At 35.2% G+C, this 20,540-nt stretch overlaps 1 protein-coding gene across 9 annotated transcripts in view; it reads left to right on the forward strand.

Moving 5' to 3' along the window:
* Window positions 1–20,540, forward strand: part of pyd (zonula occludens-like protein polychaetoid) — a 640,754-nt gene that overhangs the window by 603,773 nt on the left and 16,441 nt on the right. For 7 of the 9 annotated variants that reach the window (XM_081735916.1, XM_081735917.1, XM_081735918.1 and 4 more), the window contains exons 15-18: window positions 1,666–2,181; window positions 9,589–9,815; window positions 15,617–16,198; window positions 18,716–18,927. In XM_081735916.1, the coding sequence (XP_081592042.1) occupies window positions 1,666–2,181; window positions 9,589–9,815; window positions 15,617–16,198; window positions 18,716–18,927 (1,537 nt within the window). Of the gene's footprint in view, window positions 1–1,665; window positions 2,182–9,588; window positions 9,816–15,290; window positions 15,582–15,616; window positions 16,199–18,715; window positions 18,928–20,540 lie in introns of those variants that run through there. The other 2 variants (XM_081735924.1, XM_081735923.1) reach the window with 2 other exon arrangements.

Consider the following 20,540-nt stretch of genomic DNA (forward strand, 5'->3'; position numbering starts at 1 on the left):
TAAAGTGAAAGTATAGTTAAATTTGCTGAACTACTTATCGAAAGTGTGTAAAACGAATTTCACGTAAGAAAAATATTGAACACTGATTTGATAAAGTAATATACTGCATGTTCGTAGAATGCATTTTCTCATATGCATGGAGTGTTTTTGTGTGTATTTTAGTTGTAGAATGACTTGTTTTTTTTAATTATTTGCTTTGGTGTGTACATGTTCAACACTGAATTTATACACAGTAGCATTTTTAAGCATGACAGAATTTGTTGAAGTAACAAACGTTATGTGTATCTAAGAAGTAAGTTAGACGTAATATATACTACAATGTGATGTAATTCAGCTAACTATATGCCACTTTCATATGTAAAATTATAAATTAAGCAGTAGATATGTTATTCATCAAAAGCAGTGTACCATTTAAAACATTTAACTCAGTTTGACAGAGAATCTGTTATAGACAAGGGTTTCCGAAATGTATATTTGGAACAAATTACTTACCAGACATCAGAATAGAAATATTATCACAGATATTAACACAATTAGATATAAAGGGGGTAAACAGTAGAAAAGAAAAAATGAATACTGAAGGGCAGAGCAGTAGCTGTGGCAGGTTCAGATGTAGCGTCATCTTGATTCTAGTATCCAATCTCCTCACTTTCAGTATATGTCTATTAGTATCTATGTGATAGTATTCCAGTCTCTTTAATTTTCAAATGTAATTTGTAATAAATTGCAAATCTTAAAGCAAGTCGAAAGGAGTATTGAAAATCCAAGTTTCTTTTCTTCAAGTCTTAAGCTTTTTTTTTTTTTTTTTTTTTTTTTTTTTTTTTTTTTTTGGAGGGGGGGGGGGACTTGAAAATCAAGGGTAGTGAGGCCGAAATTTTGTTACTTCCAGTAGTATCCCTATAGTCGAAAGAAGATAGTAAATAACAAGGATCATATATTAACGGGGCAATTCTGTGGGCTCACCTCCTGTTCTTGAATTGTAACCTGATGAGAAATAAAGTGATCAGCCTTTGGTTTGGAATTAACCTTTCCTTATCATTTCGGAGGCTATATAAAACAGCTTCCAGCTTAACATGAAATCAAGACCATATGTGTTTTCACTTTAAATCACGGCTGAAAGAACACTCCTAAACTACTTCAGAGCTATAATGTGTATTAAAAATCAGAAGAAGAATAATCAAATACGTAGTTGTAGATCTTGATTCTTCCGCGCTCTCTTCATATTAAATTCATACACATAGGCTTGTGAATAACAAATTCTAAAGAAAATACCGAATTACATTCCTAATATTAAGAGTTCTATTTCTCGATAAATAAAGACAGAACAATGCTAGGTTAGGGGTGCAAATAGTGTGTGTACCGTTTGCATATGTTTTCCTTCGTTTACTGCAGTATTCATTTTTTGAAACTGCATGTACAGTGAAACGAATATATATAATATATTTTTGTGTAACGTATATACATATTTTATGAAAATGTATCATTTACTATCAATTCGAAGATTTAGTATCGAATTTTATTTGTTTATTTATTTGTGATGTAATACAAATAAATGTGCATTATTATTTATATCGGATTTTTTTAAATTACTGTTTTTATTTAGTAATGAGTGTAGTAGTAGTTCATTATCCCATAGTTTTAAACAAGTATTGAATGCTTTTTCAGAATTATGACATGAGAAATGGGTTGGCCAACCATATTCCCCCTGGGAAAAGAAGATCTCAAGGCGGAGACAGTAAATACGGATTCTCGCCACAGTATCCTCCGCCACCAGGCAGTGACCAGCAAGCAAACTCACCATCTCATACAAGTAATGCAGCCAATATGCATAGTCCGCATTCATCATCATCTCCGTTAAACCAGTATCCGCCAGGTGGCGGGGCAGAAGGTGGAGATAGGTTTGGGTCTAGTCCACGAGTAAACGGGGAGGTGTCTGGAGGATTAGATTCTGCAGGATATCGCCATCGCTCGCCTCTGGCTCATTCGCCTCTCTCCTCACCCCGAACTGAAGGGCCACCAGAACTACCCCCTCGGGTAGATCGTACAAATAAACCAGGAAGAATCAAATCAGCTCAGGAACGGTTGTTTGGAAGCAAAGGAGACGCTGATGGAGGTTCTCATGACAGCAACTATATTAATGCTAATCGAGGAAATTCTTTAGAGAGGCCAACGGCTAAAGCTGTAAGTAATTCTTGTCTATATTTTCACTAAGGTCTAAATAAATGATGTTGGCTCCTTGCCAGCATTGTAGGTATATAGGACTAGATCTGTGGCTTAAATAGGAACTGAACTACTACTCGATTTATTTAATCCGAATCTTATGTCACCATCTGGAATCGAACCTGGGAGCAGCGCAATACACGATAGGAGTTTGATTGTTGTAATAGAAATTTGTATGTTACTTCTAGTTTTCTGAGAGAAGACCAAATGTTTATCAGAATACAGGGCTCATAACGAGTGACTTTTTTAACTAAAAGTTGCTTTTTTTTTTTCAAATTTGTCACTAAAAGTTACTTTTTTGGGGGGTAAAGTAAATTTTTCGTGTGATTTATGTTTTGCATTGGCAGTTTTCTAAGAAAAATATGATAAAAATAAATGGGAAAAGGCAGAAACTTTTCTCTTATTACTCTTCTGAAAACTTCAGTACTTGCTGCCACATGTGAACCAAGTCAGCTTTATTCTTACTTCAGCATTTATTCTTTCTAAAGTATAGTGGATGGTTGGTGGGTGCTTAAGCTCTCAAAGTGGATTTGAGGGTCCTTGTAAGCATTTTGTATGCAACTGCATTTTTAGTTAACATTTGTAATTTATTTAAAAAGTTTATAATAAGGATATAAACATAATCCACACTATTTGCTTTGATCTTATTATGTTAAAGGAGAATGACATATATTACCTGTTTACAGTTTACTTTTCATTGTATGTGGAATGTTGGTAGAAGCCATACCAATGTTTACGAATCAAGTGGTATCAAGCCAGACTTTGTATCAAACCAATTATACAAGATAAAATTTTATTACCAGTTAATGGTAATCTAGAAAATATAGAAATTTGGCCTTACCCCATTCAGATCAAAGTTGAAATACAAAGCTGTGGAAAGTATGTAATTAATAATGAACCTCTAAACTCAAGTAATGCAATTTTTTTATTAGCTGACAAACTTAAGTAAAATAATTTTTAATCTTAACTTATTAAAACATTGCGTATTTCAGCTATGACCCAGCCTATTTTGGTTAAAAAAAAATCAATTTATACCCAAGTTTGGCATCAAATTTTAAAGTTAATTTTTGATGAGATTTTGGTCACTTTTTCTTGTACTTTTGGTTAATTTTCAACTATTTAGAAGAGACCAGACCACTATGATCCCTGAAAATAGGTCTAATTCAAATTTGGATGAAATCGAAATCAAGGTGTATGTATGTTATTACTATTATTTTTATTAATTAACCTATCTTATCAAATATACTACTACATGCAGAAATAGGATTTTATCATTTCTGCTTGAATCAAGAGCTACTCCGTGTATGTTGATAAAGTCTTGTCACAGAACCTGGCGTTAATATAATTTTAAGATACAGTGTATAAATGACAGGGGACTTCGTCATACAAATTTCCCAATGGAACTATGGAAGAAAAATCGTTCCACTCACATACCTAAGATAAGTAGCAAACAGTAGCGAATAATCATTGTATAAGATGGGATCAAATGAAAAACAGTCGGAGCCCATATATCTACTATCAGTATATGTGTTGTTTCAAAATGTTGTACAGGAGAAACATGCATCTATGGTGACTGTCATGGTATTTGAAGTTCAGAAGACGTCCCTGAAGACATTCAGGCACTTGACCCACTGTTCCCCTTACCGACGAATTCCTTCCAGGCAGAAATCAGTCGGTTTTTGGGTGAACTACTTACTTATTGCATCCTGAACCGTAGCATCACTGTGGAAATGACGACCCTTTCGTGCCTTCTTCAGTAGATCGAACACTAAAAAAATCACAGGATGAAAGATTCAGACTGTACGGTAAGTGACACAGCATCTCCCAATCTAATCAGAACAAGCCCTGCCCCTGTTCGTCAATATAAGGACGGGCGTTATCGTGCAACACATGACGCTATTATTCCAGGTTGTGTTTGATGACCTCCCGAAGATGGGCCAACGTAACACAGTAGTCAGTGGCATTGATGGATTCTCCTGGTGGCTTGAAATCGAGCAGTAATGGTCCTCTGCAGTCAAAAAACATGAGCACCTTGCCAGCTGAGAGCTGGGACTTGAACTTCTTGAGGTGTGGTGACGATAAGAGCTTCTGTTGCATACTGGCAGATTTGGAACTCGGTTCAAAGTTGAACTCAGTTCACCATGATTCATCCGCTACCACAATCCGCAAAAAGGAAGTCAAGTCATTCTGGTTTGTGTGATAACGTATCAAATGTTTGAGAAAGGCGTACATACGCTTTTGCTTTTGTATCTCTGTAAGCATCCATGGCACCCACTGTGCAACCAGGTCCTCAACTATTATTTGTGCTGTTGCATAGCTGTATTCAGTTCTGTGGCTATCGCTCCAATACGCACGCATCTATTGTTGCGAACACATCATCCATCGCAGTACGATTGTGATCAGTATTAACAATATGCATTTGGGACGGGGAAGATCGCTTATTGTTGTTCGACCTGTGCGACATATTCGTGTCCAATCCACGATGGTTGTCTTCAATACACATTCATTTCCATAAACATATTTCATCCAACGGAATATCTCAGCCAGTTTATATCCCTCTGCACCTAGAAACTGGGTGACTGCTCACTGATCCGATTTGGATGATGAATGCCATGGTTCAAACTTATTTTCGCAAAGATAGGAAACATTTCACAATGATTACTACACTAATGCTATAAGTATAAATGTAACTACATAACCATTACGATACAATCTTGTGTCTTCAACTTTTTCTACCAGGGGTACGAATGTGTTTTATTTAATTACCCCGTAATTTGGTGCCAACTGTATAAATAAAGGTTCGAGTTTACATTTTCCATTCTACATCTACAGATGCGGCAAATTTCTTTCTTTTAAATATCTTAAAACAATATATTTTCGCTAATCCGGCTGTCAAAACTATCCTTATTCTTTTTCTTTTACATTGTCGTTCCCACTAACTTGTACGACAGTGTTGTGATTCCACGCTAAAGAAGAGTGAAATTTTAAATTTGTCGCAAATTGATGAGTTCAAACATGGCTTCCAAAAGGAAGGAAACCTGTAATGCTAAATCTGTCCAACAAATTAGATATCTGAAATAAGTTAAGGAAACCCATTACTGGTGAGTACTATAAGTAATAAATAAATGAAAGCGTTTCAGTAATCCAACATTTTTCGCCAATTCGGTATCCCTCTATGCAAGAAATGGCCAGGTTAGCAAGTGTAGGGTAGGTGGTAGCTAGAATAGAAACTAAATGGGCTAAATTTTATTCGTGTTTTCATTTTTCTCGGACGTTTCATTAATCATGAGTAAGATTCCAAGAGAAAACTCAAAGCTAGACATTTAAGTAAATAACTTCCATAAACTTTTAGTTTAAAAAGATGGTCCTCTTACCTCAAACAAAATATTTTCCTGCGAACTGTTTCTGAGCACTCCACACTCTGTTGGCACACCAGAAGACTCGCGGTTATTCAAAACGATATGGTGTACCTAGGTAAATTCTCTCTCTCTCTCCAACGTGTAAGCTTATAATAAACTTAGATATGTGGTAGAATAAACTTAGAATATTATTAGGAAGTTGTTTTTTGTGAAACAGACTTGTTCATATGTACAGTTCCTGGTCGCTCAGAAACACATTCAATTAACGTTTACAACAATTATAAATAAAATTGATAACATTAAACTTAAAACTATCGTTGGAGTGATTGTACACACGCAGGTTTGAGGTGGTAGATAATAAGAATTTGTGGATAGAAGTAATTAACAATATTGCTAACTATTTGTATAATTCAACGCTTTAGTTGTTCTTTCCAGTACGTACAAAATTTCTGAAAACGGCATTTGTTGTTCGTCGTGAAAAATTCTATGTTAAACTTCGTATTATTCCTCTCGAAGTTGTCGTGCTTAACAAATGATACCAAATGCGAAAGATTGTGTTGAAGTAGTACATTTATGAAAATGTTCCCGAATTGATACTTTGATTCACTGGATACTTAAGTCGTATACAACAATGATCATTTCGTTAGGAATAAACATGATTATTATGTTCCAAAATTGTTATAAATATTATTCTCTGACAATATTTAAAAATCCACTCGGATTTTTTCATCAGAATATCTGTGAGGATGTACGTGTGCTTGTTACTGGTTATTCCTCTGCATTCTTAATAAATAACCTATTTCACAATTATTGAAAGAATAATGAATGTTGTAAAGAACGAAAACTCATTGTTTTTGTGATTTCCAAAATTGTGAATTCACTTTTTTAGTTTTCAGAAAATATTCTGCTGGCAATGAGAGCTGTAAATTTTCTTGAGATGACTTGGTTAGTTCTGTTTGTATTGACACAGAAAAAAAGAAAGAAAAAAGCAGAGGAAAGAAGAAACAGAAAGGAATGAACTAAAGCAGTGCTATTCAACCTTTTTTTTCTCCCGTACTCCTGGTCATCCAATCATGTACCCCCTGAAGCTGTTTGAAAGAAATTACATCGAAATGAACTTATTAAACTTAATACACATGTTCTGTTGATTAGAAAGGGGGACAAATAGATGCCAACAAAAGGACAATCGGTGTGCCAACCAAAAGACGATTTAGAGGGGGCTAAAGTGCACATCTGAAAAAATTAACATGGGAAATTAATTTCGATTAATTTCGGACGGCGCAAAGAATTGTGGGTAGGCAATCAGCTGTTCGAACAAACATTGAAGCCAGCTCAAACGTCAATGGGTTGTTGAATTTGCAGTTGTATAGGCTTATATTTTTCCCAAAATGAGATGCGCTTACGATCTTTGTATATGGACTTCAGATATTAATATAAAGGCTACAAGATACATGACTGTTTTTTTTTTTTTTTTTTTTTTTTGGTCAAGTTTTTAAAACAGTGGGATGATTTACAGGGGTGTAAAAACAATGGATTCATACTTGTAGAAAAAAATCTGAGACTGTGTGCAATAAATGATAACCGATTACTTGGAAATATTAGACGCTCGAGAAGTCATGTCGAAAATCGTCCATTGGAAAGAAAAAAATTTTCTCCAACTATGATTATTCAATAAATGTTGGAAATATGCTTATTTTAGGATTACGTACCCCCAGAAACATCTTCGCGTACCTCCGGTTGAATAGCACTGAACTAAAATATCCTTATAAGCTATGCAAATTAGTGAAGAAAATTAATGAACTTGCAGTAATATATATACTTAAGACATATATATCTGGATAGTATTACATCATTATATCTGTATATAGTCATGAAGAAATAATATCAGGCCTGTAAAAACAATTACCGTAATATAGCTAGAACGTCATCATAAAAATATTCTCGGGTTTGTTATTAACCTATTGTAATACATGTAGCACGCTCTATGTATAGTACATGCAATTTGGTAATAAGTATTATCCTTGTAAAGGGTTATACAGGGGTTGATTCATTTATATTGAGCCGAATTTGAACGTGTCACTTACCGAGGAAATGCCGTGTTTCCACTACCAGTTGTGTTCGATCTGGAGGCTACTTCTACTGACTATTGCCTGGCATCAGTTTCCATTGTAGGAGACTGCGTTGCAGCTTTGTTACGGGTATTGTATCCTACGCTTCTCTACAAGCTTTCCACAGGCCATAGACTGTGCAGACTCGACGATGGGACAGGTAGATGTCACTTGAGGAGTCCGAAAGCACAATAGTCCATTGGGCTGACATCTGGACTCTTGACAGGGATGTCAGGGAAGGGAATAGCCGAAATTCCAGTTTTCTGTACCATATGGCGATAGAGTTCCAGTGACGTTTTCGTCGTGTGGCTGGATGTCGTGTCTTTGTGCAATTCAACCTCGTTCACGTGTTGTCCGTACAATGCTGGGATTTCATGCTGGTACATTTCAGTCAGGACATGAGTCTAGTAGTATGCAGCATTAATCTTGACGTTTCGCTCCACCTTTCAGAGACGCAGTTTGCCTCTATACGAGAAACCGGTCACAATCATGAACCCTTTTGGGAAACGCTCTGCGCACTTGCGGAAAAATATGCTTCGGGTCTTGGCGTCAGCAAGTCTGTATGTAATAGCATGAACTTTATCACAGTTTGTGAGGTAAGTCCACGCCTCATCAAGGGTAACAACGAAGTTCCACCGATCACACACGAGACTATATTTATACAGTCTCGTGCAGTTCCTTTTTCCTTCAGCTACATGACATGTTTCCAGGGCATGCACACTGCTTTTACGAACGACTGTGAAGCGTAAATCCCTGTAAATAGTGCGCTTTGACTGTCGCCTAGACGTACGACATTTGCTGGTCATCGCACGCTCTTGTAGGCGATTTTCGGAGGTCGTCATACTCCGAACCAAACGCAATAACGGCGGTTCCTCTTCATGAGAGGCCGGCTGGTATCTAGCAAGTCGCATCGATGTGGTAGGCCCAGGACTCTGTGCTGTATATTTCCGTATAATATGATTCACAGTGGCACGACCTATACGAAAATTACTCACTTGATACATTTCTACGACGCGCGACGCCGTGAACTTAGCGTCGGAAAGATTTGATTTGATTTGATTTTGAGTTTAACGTCCCGTTTAGCAGCGAGGCTATATGAGACATGGGCCTACTGATTAACGTGAAATCCGAACCACATGAACTCCCGCCGGGAATCGAACCCGTTCCTCCTAGCATCGGAAAGAGCCACAATGAACCCTTCCCAGTATCTGTTCAGTATCGGCGGCGTCAGACTACTCTCGAGCACACTACTATACTATACTGTATGACTAATTAGGTACTGTAACCTACTCTAATTACAACTTGAAATAAAGCTTTGTTTATTGCCTTGTAAGTGCTATTAATGTTTCAGAAAATTTCAGCCGAAGAACAGATAAACAAATAAACATAAACTTGTATCAGAGTTTAGTCACATATTCTGGAATACTTTCAACTTACATTTAAATCTAAATACCATCCCTACAATTAATAAAGCAGTATTTACACAATATATGTACACTATAAAGTAGCTTTAATACGAACACTGGGTACCATATTTAAGAAATAAGTAGATTTTTCTTTAAATCATTCATTAGTAAATTATTAGAACTTCTTCATAATAAGAATTTTGATTATGGTAGAAATTTTGTTAGGACTACTTGGACAAAGAGATTGAATTTTTAATATTTAAGTATGTGATTTTTGGCGAGTAGGCTGACATGGAATCCCATTCTTTACCTAAGTGTCCGTTGTCCTTGTTCAACTGAGAATTGTTTCTTATTTGAAATGTAGGAAGTAAGTACTTTTGCATTTGCAAAAGGTATTCCATGCGTACTGTTTTAAATCTCAAAAATAAACTGAGTCATTTGCTCTCTTTTCATGATCATTCAATACATTGACTTTATTCTACTTCTGACTTCCAGAGCAGTTACGATAGTATGTCTTCGTATGACTCCTTCAACCGCCTGGGTCCAAATGCTCATGACGATTTGAAGTCTTGTAACAACAACCCTGTCACTACTTCTCCTGGATCAAGTACTACTGCGCAGAGGTTGCATGATCCATATAGATTTACAAGGTCTACAGCGCAGCCTATCAAGGCCAATAATCTAGAGAAAAGTAAAAGCTCGGAATTACCCCATAAATATAGGTAAGTATTTGTTTTATACCAGTCAATTATACAATAAAAGACAAATTCTGACCAAAGCATACATTAACTAGTAAATAATAACGTTACCTGATAATGTGTCTGATGAAGGCAAAGTTAATTTGCCGAAACTTTAACGCTATTACTCACTAGTTAATATGTGCTTTGGTCAGAATTTGTCTTTTATTGTATGCAAGAAGTTCCAAGGCTAAAATCAGTGGTATTCAGTCTTCAAGTAACGATATATTTAATGAAACAGAAAGTATAGATACATACAAATGGCCGAATTTTCTTTCCTAGCAAATTTCTGTGTATATTCAGAGTGTAGCGCAATATCGAAATATGACCTCTGTACTTATACATATTGTTATTCTGCACTACCGAAGTTAAAATCGAATTTTACAAAGTTCTCTCTCACTCTCGTCTAGTATACGACTGCTATCTTCGTTTTTCTGTGTACTTTCATTCCATGTACATTATTAACCACCGCTTACATTTACGACTTTAATTCGAACATGATTTGATCTTGCTTAATCAACCTTTTCCAATTGAAGTTTTTTCTCATTTTCTTTCAGTCTTAACTAAGCAAATGGAAGGTCCACAGTTCTAAAACCTTACCTTTTCTTTCGTACTTCATTTCTGGAAATTGTGCGCTTATCAGGGGACCAGTGTTCCTTGAATACGAGCAACCAGATTCTTCAAAGAAATTAGAATAAGAAATAATGTAGACGAAATAAAAGTGAGAAAAGGCGCATAACTAAATATTTTAATTGGAGAATAGTGAAGGAATAAATAGTGTGTCTTTATGTATTGAAAGTTATCATTCACACCGGTATTATTCTGTTCTTTGTCTTGTGCATTCATTTACATATAGCTTACTGAGAATAACAAGAGGAGGGTACTAATATGTTTGATGTGAGGGGCGAAACTCTTTACAGACCACTTACAATTTTTTTTGTTTTTATTTCTTCTCATAACGCAATTCCTGCCAAATTTTGCCCAGTGTTGCTGAGGTCACATAAGGTTACTGAATAAAAGATTCGGGAATTTTAAGGGTCGATTGCATTATTTAGAAATGGTGGTTGAAATGATCTCATATATTAATGCAGGTAAAGAAAGATGGCATCAGATGGACAGCTGCAAGTGTTAAGAAACAAAACGAAGAGGAAGGTTGTTCGCCAATGGCTGTAGTATTTTTACACGCTATTTCTAAGTAATTAAGGTTATTGACTGCGCTGTCGTGTACTCTTTGTATGTCATTGAATTCGCACCTACAGAGGATTTGATGTTTTAAAAATCTGACTGTTTCCACATTTCATTAATGGCAGCCTCACACTTGTTTGATTAAATTCCACCTAAGAATAAAAATATAGGAATTTTCAAAGGAAATGTGACTTGTGGGGATTTTTGAAAACACGACTCTACATGTAATGTTGTCGTCTCACCTATCAATTACTTCAATATTTTGCCTGAAGAAAATACTACTTGTGTCAATATTTTTGTCACTACCTTTCAATTAAATCAATGATTTCGTGTAAGACACTTTCCATTAGATCCTTGGTACTATTGATAGAGTCAAGACAGTCTCGAAATGTGTACCATTTTGTGCGTTTAATAAAGATGTTAAAAGATTTAATTATAGTTTGATGATTATGCAGCGATAGGTGAAGAAAGATGAAAAAAATGTTCCTCAGTGTAATGCTCTGTATTCACCAGATAACTTAAGATAGCTAATTTAATCTTTTTTATGTTCATTAATTTGAATGAGTTGGTTTGCATTCTATTAAGGATTTAGGTTGAAGTATTTAATACAGATGTTCTATCGAATGTACTGTCAGTACCTAAAAATATGGGGGGACATAAAATGGATTTGTGCACCAACAGCGGTGCATATAATCCATCAGCTTCTTTCATTTATTTGTTTATGTTATCAGCTACTTAGTTTTTGTCCTGTTCAATGCGTACATTTGTCTTATTTTTGAGTAACATCGTGCAGCACACCTTTTTCACGAGTCCATAAGTGCAGGGGAGTGTGGAACGGTGTGGAGCGATGGTTTTTTGGATAAAACCTGACAGGTGGGGTATTTTTTCTGCGCTCAGTCAGTTAGACTGCAACATTCGGTCAGTGTGTACGTGAAAATTTTATCTCATGTGATATAGTGCCTTTCTGTATTGTTAAATCCTAACCGTTCCTTTTTCTGGTATGTTGTTATGAAAATTTTTTTCACGAATATGTAGTGCAAAGAGTCGTTGCCGTGTAAAAACACGCGCTATTGTAAAAAGTAGTTTTTCGGTCTACAAATCCTTTCTGGTGTACGTCTCTGCACTTACAAGCTGCAATGTCGAAGAGAGAGATTTCCTCATTTCGTATGAGTGCTTCGCGAGTTGCCTTTTGTTTTGTGTCCGTATGCTTAAGTGGTCCGTTTGGTGCGTTGTAGTAGTAATATTTCCGTTAATAATAATTTGAAAACTATAAGTATGGATAAATAACTATAAATATCCAAATTTCAGTAACCTTTTAACCGACCATCTTAACAGGATCATCCACATACATATGATACATATGATTTTCATATATATCATGTCGCAATCAGTAGTAATGGCACATGATGTCAGCATAAGTTGGCAATTTCAAGTCTTTCAATTCAGATAGGGCCCTTAAAGGGTATTTTTCATACTATTGCGTGTCTTTACGCGGAATGGCTTTTGCACTAGTCATTTGTAAAATCGTCTTCATAACAACATACAAAACAAAATAATGGCGCGGTTATTGTTTAACACAAAAGTATTAGCGCACGAGATTAAGTTTTCACTGTGCACACTGAGCAAATGTCGCAATCTAACTGATTGAGCTCAGAAAAAGTATCCTGCGTGACAGATTTTATCAAAAAAATACAGCTCCACTTCTTTCCACACTTTCCTCCACTTGTGAGCAAAGCGTCCTGCGCGACGTAACCCAAAAAACGTGACATATCTACGCCTCGAACAAAACGAAGTAAGTAATTGCAAGGAGCATAAACAAGCAAAACAAAGAAACCGGCAAGAGATCGAGAGAAAACTTTCAACTTTATACGCGATTAGGCAATAGAAAATCAGTTAATTTAGAAAGCACGTAATACCTAAATAATACATATTCAGAGCTTATTTAGGCATGCAACACTAAACATGAATATACATGTACATACATACAAATAATAATAATAATAATAATAATAATAATAATAATAATAATAATAATAATAATAATAATAATAATAATAATAATAATAATAATAATAATAATAAATAAATAAAATAAAAAAAATCAAGAACTTGTGTTTTAGCGAAACTTCAAGACATTTTCAGCAAATCAAGGAGTTACCTAAAAACTAACTAACTAAAAACTAACTCTATGGCCTATGGAACCCGGAGGTTCAATGCCGCGTTCACAAAAGCTCTCCACTGACTTCTATCCTTAGCAAACTGCATCCAGTTTCTACTCTGTATTCCAATCTCCGCGAGATCCATCTTAATATTGTCCTCCCATCTGCGCCTAGGTCTTCCTAATGGTCGTTTTCCGATTGGTCTTCCAGTCAAGGCTTTGAAAGCGTCTCTACTTTCTTCCATTCTAGCTACATGACCCGCCCATCTAAGCCTCCTAGACTTGACGACCCTAACAATGTTGGGTAAACCACATAAATTATGTAGTTCCTCGTTATGAAGTCTCCGCCATTCCCCATTCCCGTTCCTCTTGGGTCCGAATATTCGTCTCAGGATCTTGTTCTCAAATACTTTCAGTCTATGTTCTTCCCTCAGAGTAAGTGACCATGTTTCGCAGCCATACAGACCTACAGACATGATTATCGTTTTGTATATTTTAAGTTTCAAATTCCTCGACAGAATTCGCGACGACAAGAGATTTTGAACCGAATAGTAACACGAATTCCCTGCTTTTAGTCGACATTTAATTTCTCCGTGAATATGATTTTCCTCTGCTAATATTGATCCTAGATATTTGAAAGTATCCACTTTATCAAAAGTATTATTTAGTATTTTAACGCATCCATAATTTGCTGTATTCCGGTCCCGACGCACTTTCATGTATTTAGTTTTCTCTGCATTTACTTCTAAACCCATGTCCCTGCAAGCGTTTAATAAGATCTCTGCATTTCTTTCTATTGTTCTCCTATCATCTCCTATTAAATTTACATCATCAGCATCAAGGAGTTACCTAGAAATCTCAAATCTTTTATGTTGACTTAGTGCCACCAATGGCACTTTTTCAGCACTACGCATCATCAAAAATCGAAAAAAGAGAATTTTCGGGCCACCTATTTTTGGGCAGTCGCCCTTCGTGTTCACAGGGCCTTTCTTGTAGACAGACTGGACAGTTCGCTTTCATACAGCAACAACTCTAGCAATTTCATTTACTGTGTGTCCATGAGCTTGCCCAAACACAATGATCCCTTTTTCCTCATTCTGTCACATGTTAACTTTGACTGATCTTTGCTGTTTGCATATGACTGTTACACCCTCTCCAATTAACAGCAGTGGTCATATGGCAGGTGTAATTTGTCATTTAGTCAGTGAAACGCCATCTATAACGATAGAAACGGACCTATTGTTTGTCTAGTTATTGGTTCTATAGAAAGATGACTAATTGTTTGGGTCTAGTGTGCTTTACATATTCATATTGTGCGCGTGTAGTTGGAAAGCTCGCTGAAATCAAGTTTACATTTCAGGTGTCGTTACCAATTTTATGTTAATAATCTGCAAATGTTGGTACGAGATACGATAGAATTTATTTTAAAAAAAATGACAATATGTAATGGATCGCATTGAACTCGAGTCTCTAACTTACCGTTCCGATAGACCAGCCACTCTTCAACCAGAGGAAACACACACATTTTCATTTTTAAGGTCGGTATTCAGTCAACTCACACTACTTGAACTGTACAACGGTTGAACTACACCTGTGATTAAGGGTCCAACATTCCTTTCTCAGGTGAGGCTATATGAGACAGGACTTGTTGGTTTAAGTGAAATCCGAACCACTATTCGGGCATGTATCCGATATAAACATTCCTACCGGAGACAGAATTTGAAACGTGCATTAGCAACTTGATTGTAAAGAGTCACTGTATATTAATGAACACTTATGGGGATTCGGGATTGAATGATAAATAGTTATTGAGTTGCCCATTGGATGTAAGTCTGATTTGGCTGAACACCTGCCTGAACAGTAAAGAAAATCTGGCTGATGTGAACGACTAGATTACGTAATGGTAAGATAAAAACTATGATTCGATTCTCGATCCACTTTTTCATTCTTTAAATTTCACAATACATACAACCTATTATTCCTTCTAGGTAAGGTGAATTTCGAAGCATTGAAAATATTTACGTAAGTTAGCTCGAATAGGAACCTCATAAAGATAAAGTATCTTTACAGCAGCAGTATGTCAATATATTTACTTATTGTATTTCTCTTATTTACAGAAATTGCCTGTGTCTTGCAGAAGCAGATATCAACACGAACTACATGATAGAACCTCATTTAATTATATCTAACCAAAACAAAGTGTTTTAAGTTTTTTTTTCATTTTGTGCGCTTGTTTTTTATATACTATTATTAATTTTTATTTTTTTATTATTAAAAATATTATTTGCTTATAATTAGTTGTAAGTAGTGGGTTGTGTTTTTACTTTCTGTTTAAATTTTATTTAAAAATTAAGGTATTCTATTAATTTAGTTTCATATCTTATGTTTTCGCAATTATTTTACTTTATGGATACTGCATGGATATGTTTTATGCTTATTTCAGATCACCTGATCATAAACCAATGCCCCCACCAAAAACTGCCACTTATAAACCAATCCCGCCACCAAAACCAAAAAACTACCGGCCACCACAACAGCCCATACCAGATAATTACTGGAGTCGTACGACATCTAATGCCAATGATATGAACTATGTTAGTGATAGTCCCAGAAGATCAGCCCATGAACCACCCGTCAAGTCACCTGGTGATGGACGAGAAGATATGAAATCCAATTTCTATCATGCAAAGTCATATTCTATAGGTGACATGGGACATCTTAGTAACCATATTTCCCCGCAAAATGGTTTGAAATTTGAAGAAGATAGTGGTGGATTTGATTCTGGACACGGAAGTAGTTTAGACCGAAACTATGACAATTATGGACAGTCATCGTATAGCAAAATGCAACCACCAACCCGAAGTCAGTATTATTACAATATCCCCCCTCCACGAGAGTATCATCACCGCGAGCCTAGTGGACTTGATCTAGCCAATAGGGAGCAGCGAGGAAGTGCTTTTGAATTGTATAAGAAACCATCGGATCCACGATCATCCGTACATCATTATCTTGACCATAACATGAGGTAAGGAAAAATCACTAACACTGTTCTGCTTTACAAATATGCTTTGGTTATTGACGAGTGTTTTTTGGTAGTTAAGATGCTAACATGAAAATAAAATTGCTTGCTTCTCTTTATTATTTCTTTCTTTTCTTTGTCTTTCTATGTTCTTTCTTTGTTTTCATGTTTCGTTATTCGTTACGCTACTAAAATCTGTGCCAATGAGGAGTGTATAAAAGAAGCATTTATTCTTCTTCTATTTACTCGTGGCTACACAATATGCTTCCGCTTTGTGTTTGAGTACAAAGACCTTTAAAAAACTGCTTTTTGTAGTGCAACATTGATCAGAAGTCTAATTATAAAAGTAAATTGCACTAGAATGTCAAAAAATCATTTTAGTTCAACATAGTCGTATCGTGAGATTTTTATGGTGATTTTTGCAGTTATTTCTTTTGATAGCTGCTAAAAGCATATTATGTAGTACAGCTATAAAGTTTTCTCACAATAGGAACAAGTTTTGAATTATTATGATGTTTCACAACAACTGAGAAAATAAATCTGCCGTTCACACAATTTTACAGGACTACCACTAATAAATAAATTGACAGTGGCAGCCCCTGTAATTTATTTGAACTGCAAACTAAAAAGTGTTCGGTAATTACATTGCTCTAAATTTGCTCAATCATTTGTTAAGAGGCGAGCCATGGCCAAGAAAATCATCAACCTTTTGATAATGAGGTCCAAGTTATGCATACAAGCGAATTCATAAAGATGTACACACAAACTGTGAAGTGAATTTGGGATTTCTAATACCGCAAGTCTTTACTGCATCGGGTTTACGGTGTTTGACCGAAGAACTCTTTTTCAACAAAGTCTAAATAAGCGTACAGAGTAGCAGACCCACAAGGAATTCGGACAAGGAAGTGTTGGTAAATTGCACATATGAAGATTGTAGTGCAGCGAGATGAAAAGGGATACTGTGTATGAAATCCTGAGACCTCAAACAGTGACTTCAACTTTGACCAGAGAATAATGCTTTACTTCTGATTGAAATACTAGGAGTTTTAGGTGGTTACCTTGTTATCGGAATCGTAGTATTTATCTTCGGGTACATCATGATCCGACTCTGACCAATCAGTATCGAGAGTGCTTTAGTACACAGACGTAGAGTGCCCCTACGCGTAACAAGATACGATAATTTTCAAGCCAAAAAAAATTGCATTGGAAGTAATACAAACAAAATATACTCATCGAGTGCATGCTTCATTAATGAAGTAACAATTTATTATTTGTGCTAACAACATCAATAAGTCATTCTCCTTCTTTCCTACAAAAGATTCCCATTTTCTCTGTGATTGTGACGTAATGTGAAGTTATGTATGTGTTTATTGAAGAGAGAAAGAAATCGGGAAAAGCTAATCTTTAATTCTCTGTTTTCATTCTCTTTTCGGAACCTATTCTTTCTCCAAAAAAAGAAATTCTGGAAATTAATGGAATTAAGTGCACAGATTTTCAGTCCTTACCTTCCAGTTGAAAAAAAATATCAATATGAATATCGCTACTTACTAATATGAATAGATTTTTAATAATATTCAAGATATATATGTATATTTTTCAGAATTCCTGATCTTTTCTTCTTACCGTTTCACCTTCCAAAGAAAGATCAAGTAAAGAATCAAATCCAGAAAATTCAGATTTATTAAAAATTATCATTATTATTATTATTATTTTCAAACATTTTCAATCAATATTCGTTTCATACCAATTAAGTGTGAAGATACTGGTGAACATAATTTCAGTCATTTACCATTCGAATTTGACTGTGCTTTTTCTACACAGATACTAACTAAAATCTACTTATCAGCACCTTCATTTTTAATCGTACTGTAATTATTTTAATTATGCCCGAATTATTTTAGAAGATAGAAAGGAAGAAATAAAAACTTCAAAGTGAAATCTTAACACTCTACAATATATTTACTAAGTTGCAAAATTAGTTATATGCGAAACTACTAAATTCAAAGTTTTTCTTCAATTCTCTCTTGATTTAGGGTTAATAGGTTTCAAGTCTTGATTCTTTCCAAGTCTCTAAAGCAAAATTTCATTAAATTTTTCTTTTGATTTAACAATTCGAAGGCTTCGATTGTAAATATTCCGAACTTCAAAAATCAGTTTCATTAATTTTTCCTTTATATTTAGGATTCACATGCTTCAAATGTACTTCTTGAACCAAAATTAATTTATTCTTTTGTGCAATTTATTCGAATGCCTGGACTATAGTGACCAGTAATTCCACACCTCTAAAGTCTGAAATGCACTTCTGTGGACTGTTTTCCATTGATTTGCAGTCTTAATTTTACTGAGAAGTAAACGGTTTCCATATATGCAATGACCAAAAAGTATAAGTTTCCTCTATCACATCATTAGTGATCTTCTTTTGGCAATTCAAAACGTATATTATAACAATAGTCTTTTATTCTGTTCCAACAGTTCTTCACTAACACATTTGTTTCCATTTTCTTTCTTTTTTTCTCCCACTAGGAATCAGGTTGATTCTGAAAACGATAACAAACAAAAGGTGGTGGCAACTGCGAGGGGGGTTTTTGATCATGAAGGGGGTAAACTGGAGAGTATGGAAACAGGGGTAGCAATTGTCATTCCTCCAGGGGCGATTCCTAAAGGTGTGAAGCAAGAAATATACTTCAAAGTCTGTCAAGATAATTCCATGTTACCTCCTTTAGATAAGGAGAAAGGTAAGATGCTTCCAACAAATGGTGCTTCCCTCTGTTGGCTTCTGGTAGAACTTTAGAGCAATAGTAACATAAATTGCTTTGTTGTGGTGTGTTCTAATAACAGTTAACCCTTTCTCTGCGTACTATGTTTATATGATACAATAAACTACTAGTAATATGTTTTAACAGCTGTCAGGTTTGAGATTAGGTAAATTGGATTTACTTTCGTCCAAAAGATATCAATAAATACATGTAGTTATAGAAAATACATTATTACATAATTCTTATATGAGTTATAAATTTGGAGTGGCATATGTTTTGTGGGTTAATTTTCTGCATCGGTTAATCAATAGTGGGCCGAACGGTTACTTAAATTATGTTACATACTCAGATGAACTTCTATCGTATACGTTCCATCAAAATTGTTGAATATTTGTAAAAGGAAAATAAATCACTGGTAAATCAAAGGACCATTGAATTAGTCTAAACTACTAGTAAAATAGTACCTTCTTCAGTGTTATAGCTTCGGAAAAATTGCCAACAAAAACGTTGTCTAAACAGAAGAACCAGACCACTTCTCTTCTATATTCTCCTACGTTGACAACACAACTCTCTTAATCTTAAACCATGAATAATTAACTTCATACTAGCTGAACTTGTGCTCTCTACACAGCGCATCATTCACATATGAGCATGAATCTCCTTGTCATTCCTCACATCTGTACATGTCCCTTTACAGACGCAAGTGAAAGACGTCTTGATAAAAATCGGCAAGGGGTACCATAAAGGGGAGATTTTTTTCGAGTATCTTTTCAATATCTCGCACTGGTTGCAAGATTGAGCATACTTCCAGTTGGAGTTTCTAATTCATGTATGATCAATGTTTTGTTTATTTTTGCATCATGTAATAAGCAAGTACATTACATACACAATTAATTATAATGTCAGTGATATATAGTGTTTATTGGGCAAAACACTCCAAACAACAAAGATTCATCTCAGACTGGAGAAATGGTAATCCTTCGTGTTTCATTATGATTTGGCCATGAAACCTTCGCCTGAGAGGTATTCAACCCTTGTATACAACTGTGTTGTGTTGGAAAGTATAACTCCTAGAATATGACGCTTTACTTTTTTAAAATTTCAACACTTCCAGTGTGCCCCTAAAAAATGTAATAAAGAAATAACGGCGACTTTTTTTTTTTTTAAATATTCAATTAGAACTGGACAGTCTGCACAAAATTTGGAATCGACTAGCAAAAACGGCACGTTTCTAGCACTTGTAGTTTTCGAAATCTCATTGTCGAAATTATTGGAGACAAACACATAAATTTTTCTTTGGGGACAAACATATAAGCCTACCATTTTAATGTATAGATAACTTCTTTATAATTATAACATTTAACTGTCCACACAAGATCAGTACCTCTAGCCACAAATTCATACTTACACCCACAAACTCCTATGTACTTGCTTTTATTTATTTATTTTTTACTTCAACGATAAATCTGTTATTCACTATATTAACCACAGTATATACTTCTGCCTAATGTCAAATCTTATTATTGTAATCTGACTACCTCATTGCATCTCAACATAACTTTCTGATTCTAAAATTAGCAGACATACTTTCA

Source organism: Thermobia domestica, chromosome 13 (genome assembly GCF_964235325.1).
Source record: "Thermobia domestica chromosome 13, izTheDome1.hap1.1, whole genome shotgun sequence".
Taxonomy (NCBI): domain Eukaryota; kingdom Metazoa; phylum Arthropoda; class Insecta; order Zygentoma; family Lepismatidae; genus Thermobia; species Thermobia domestica.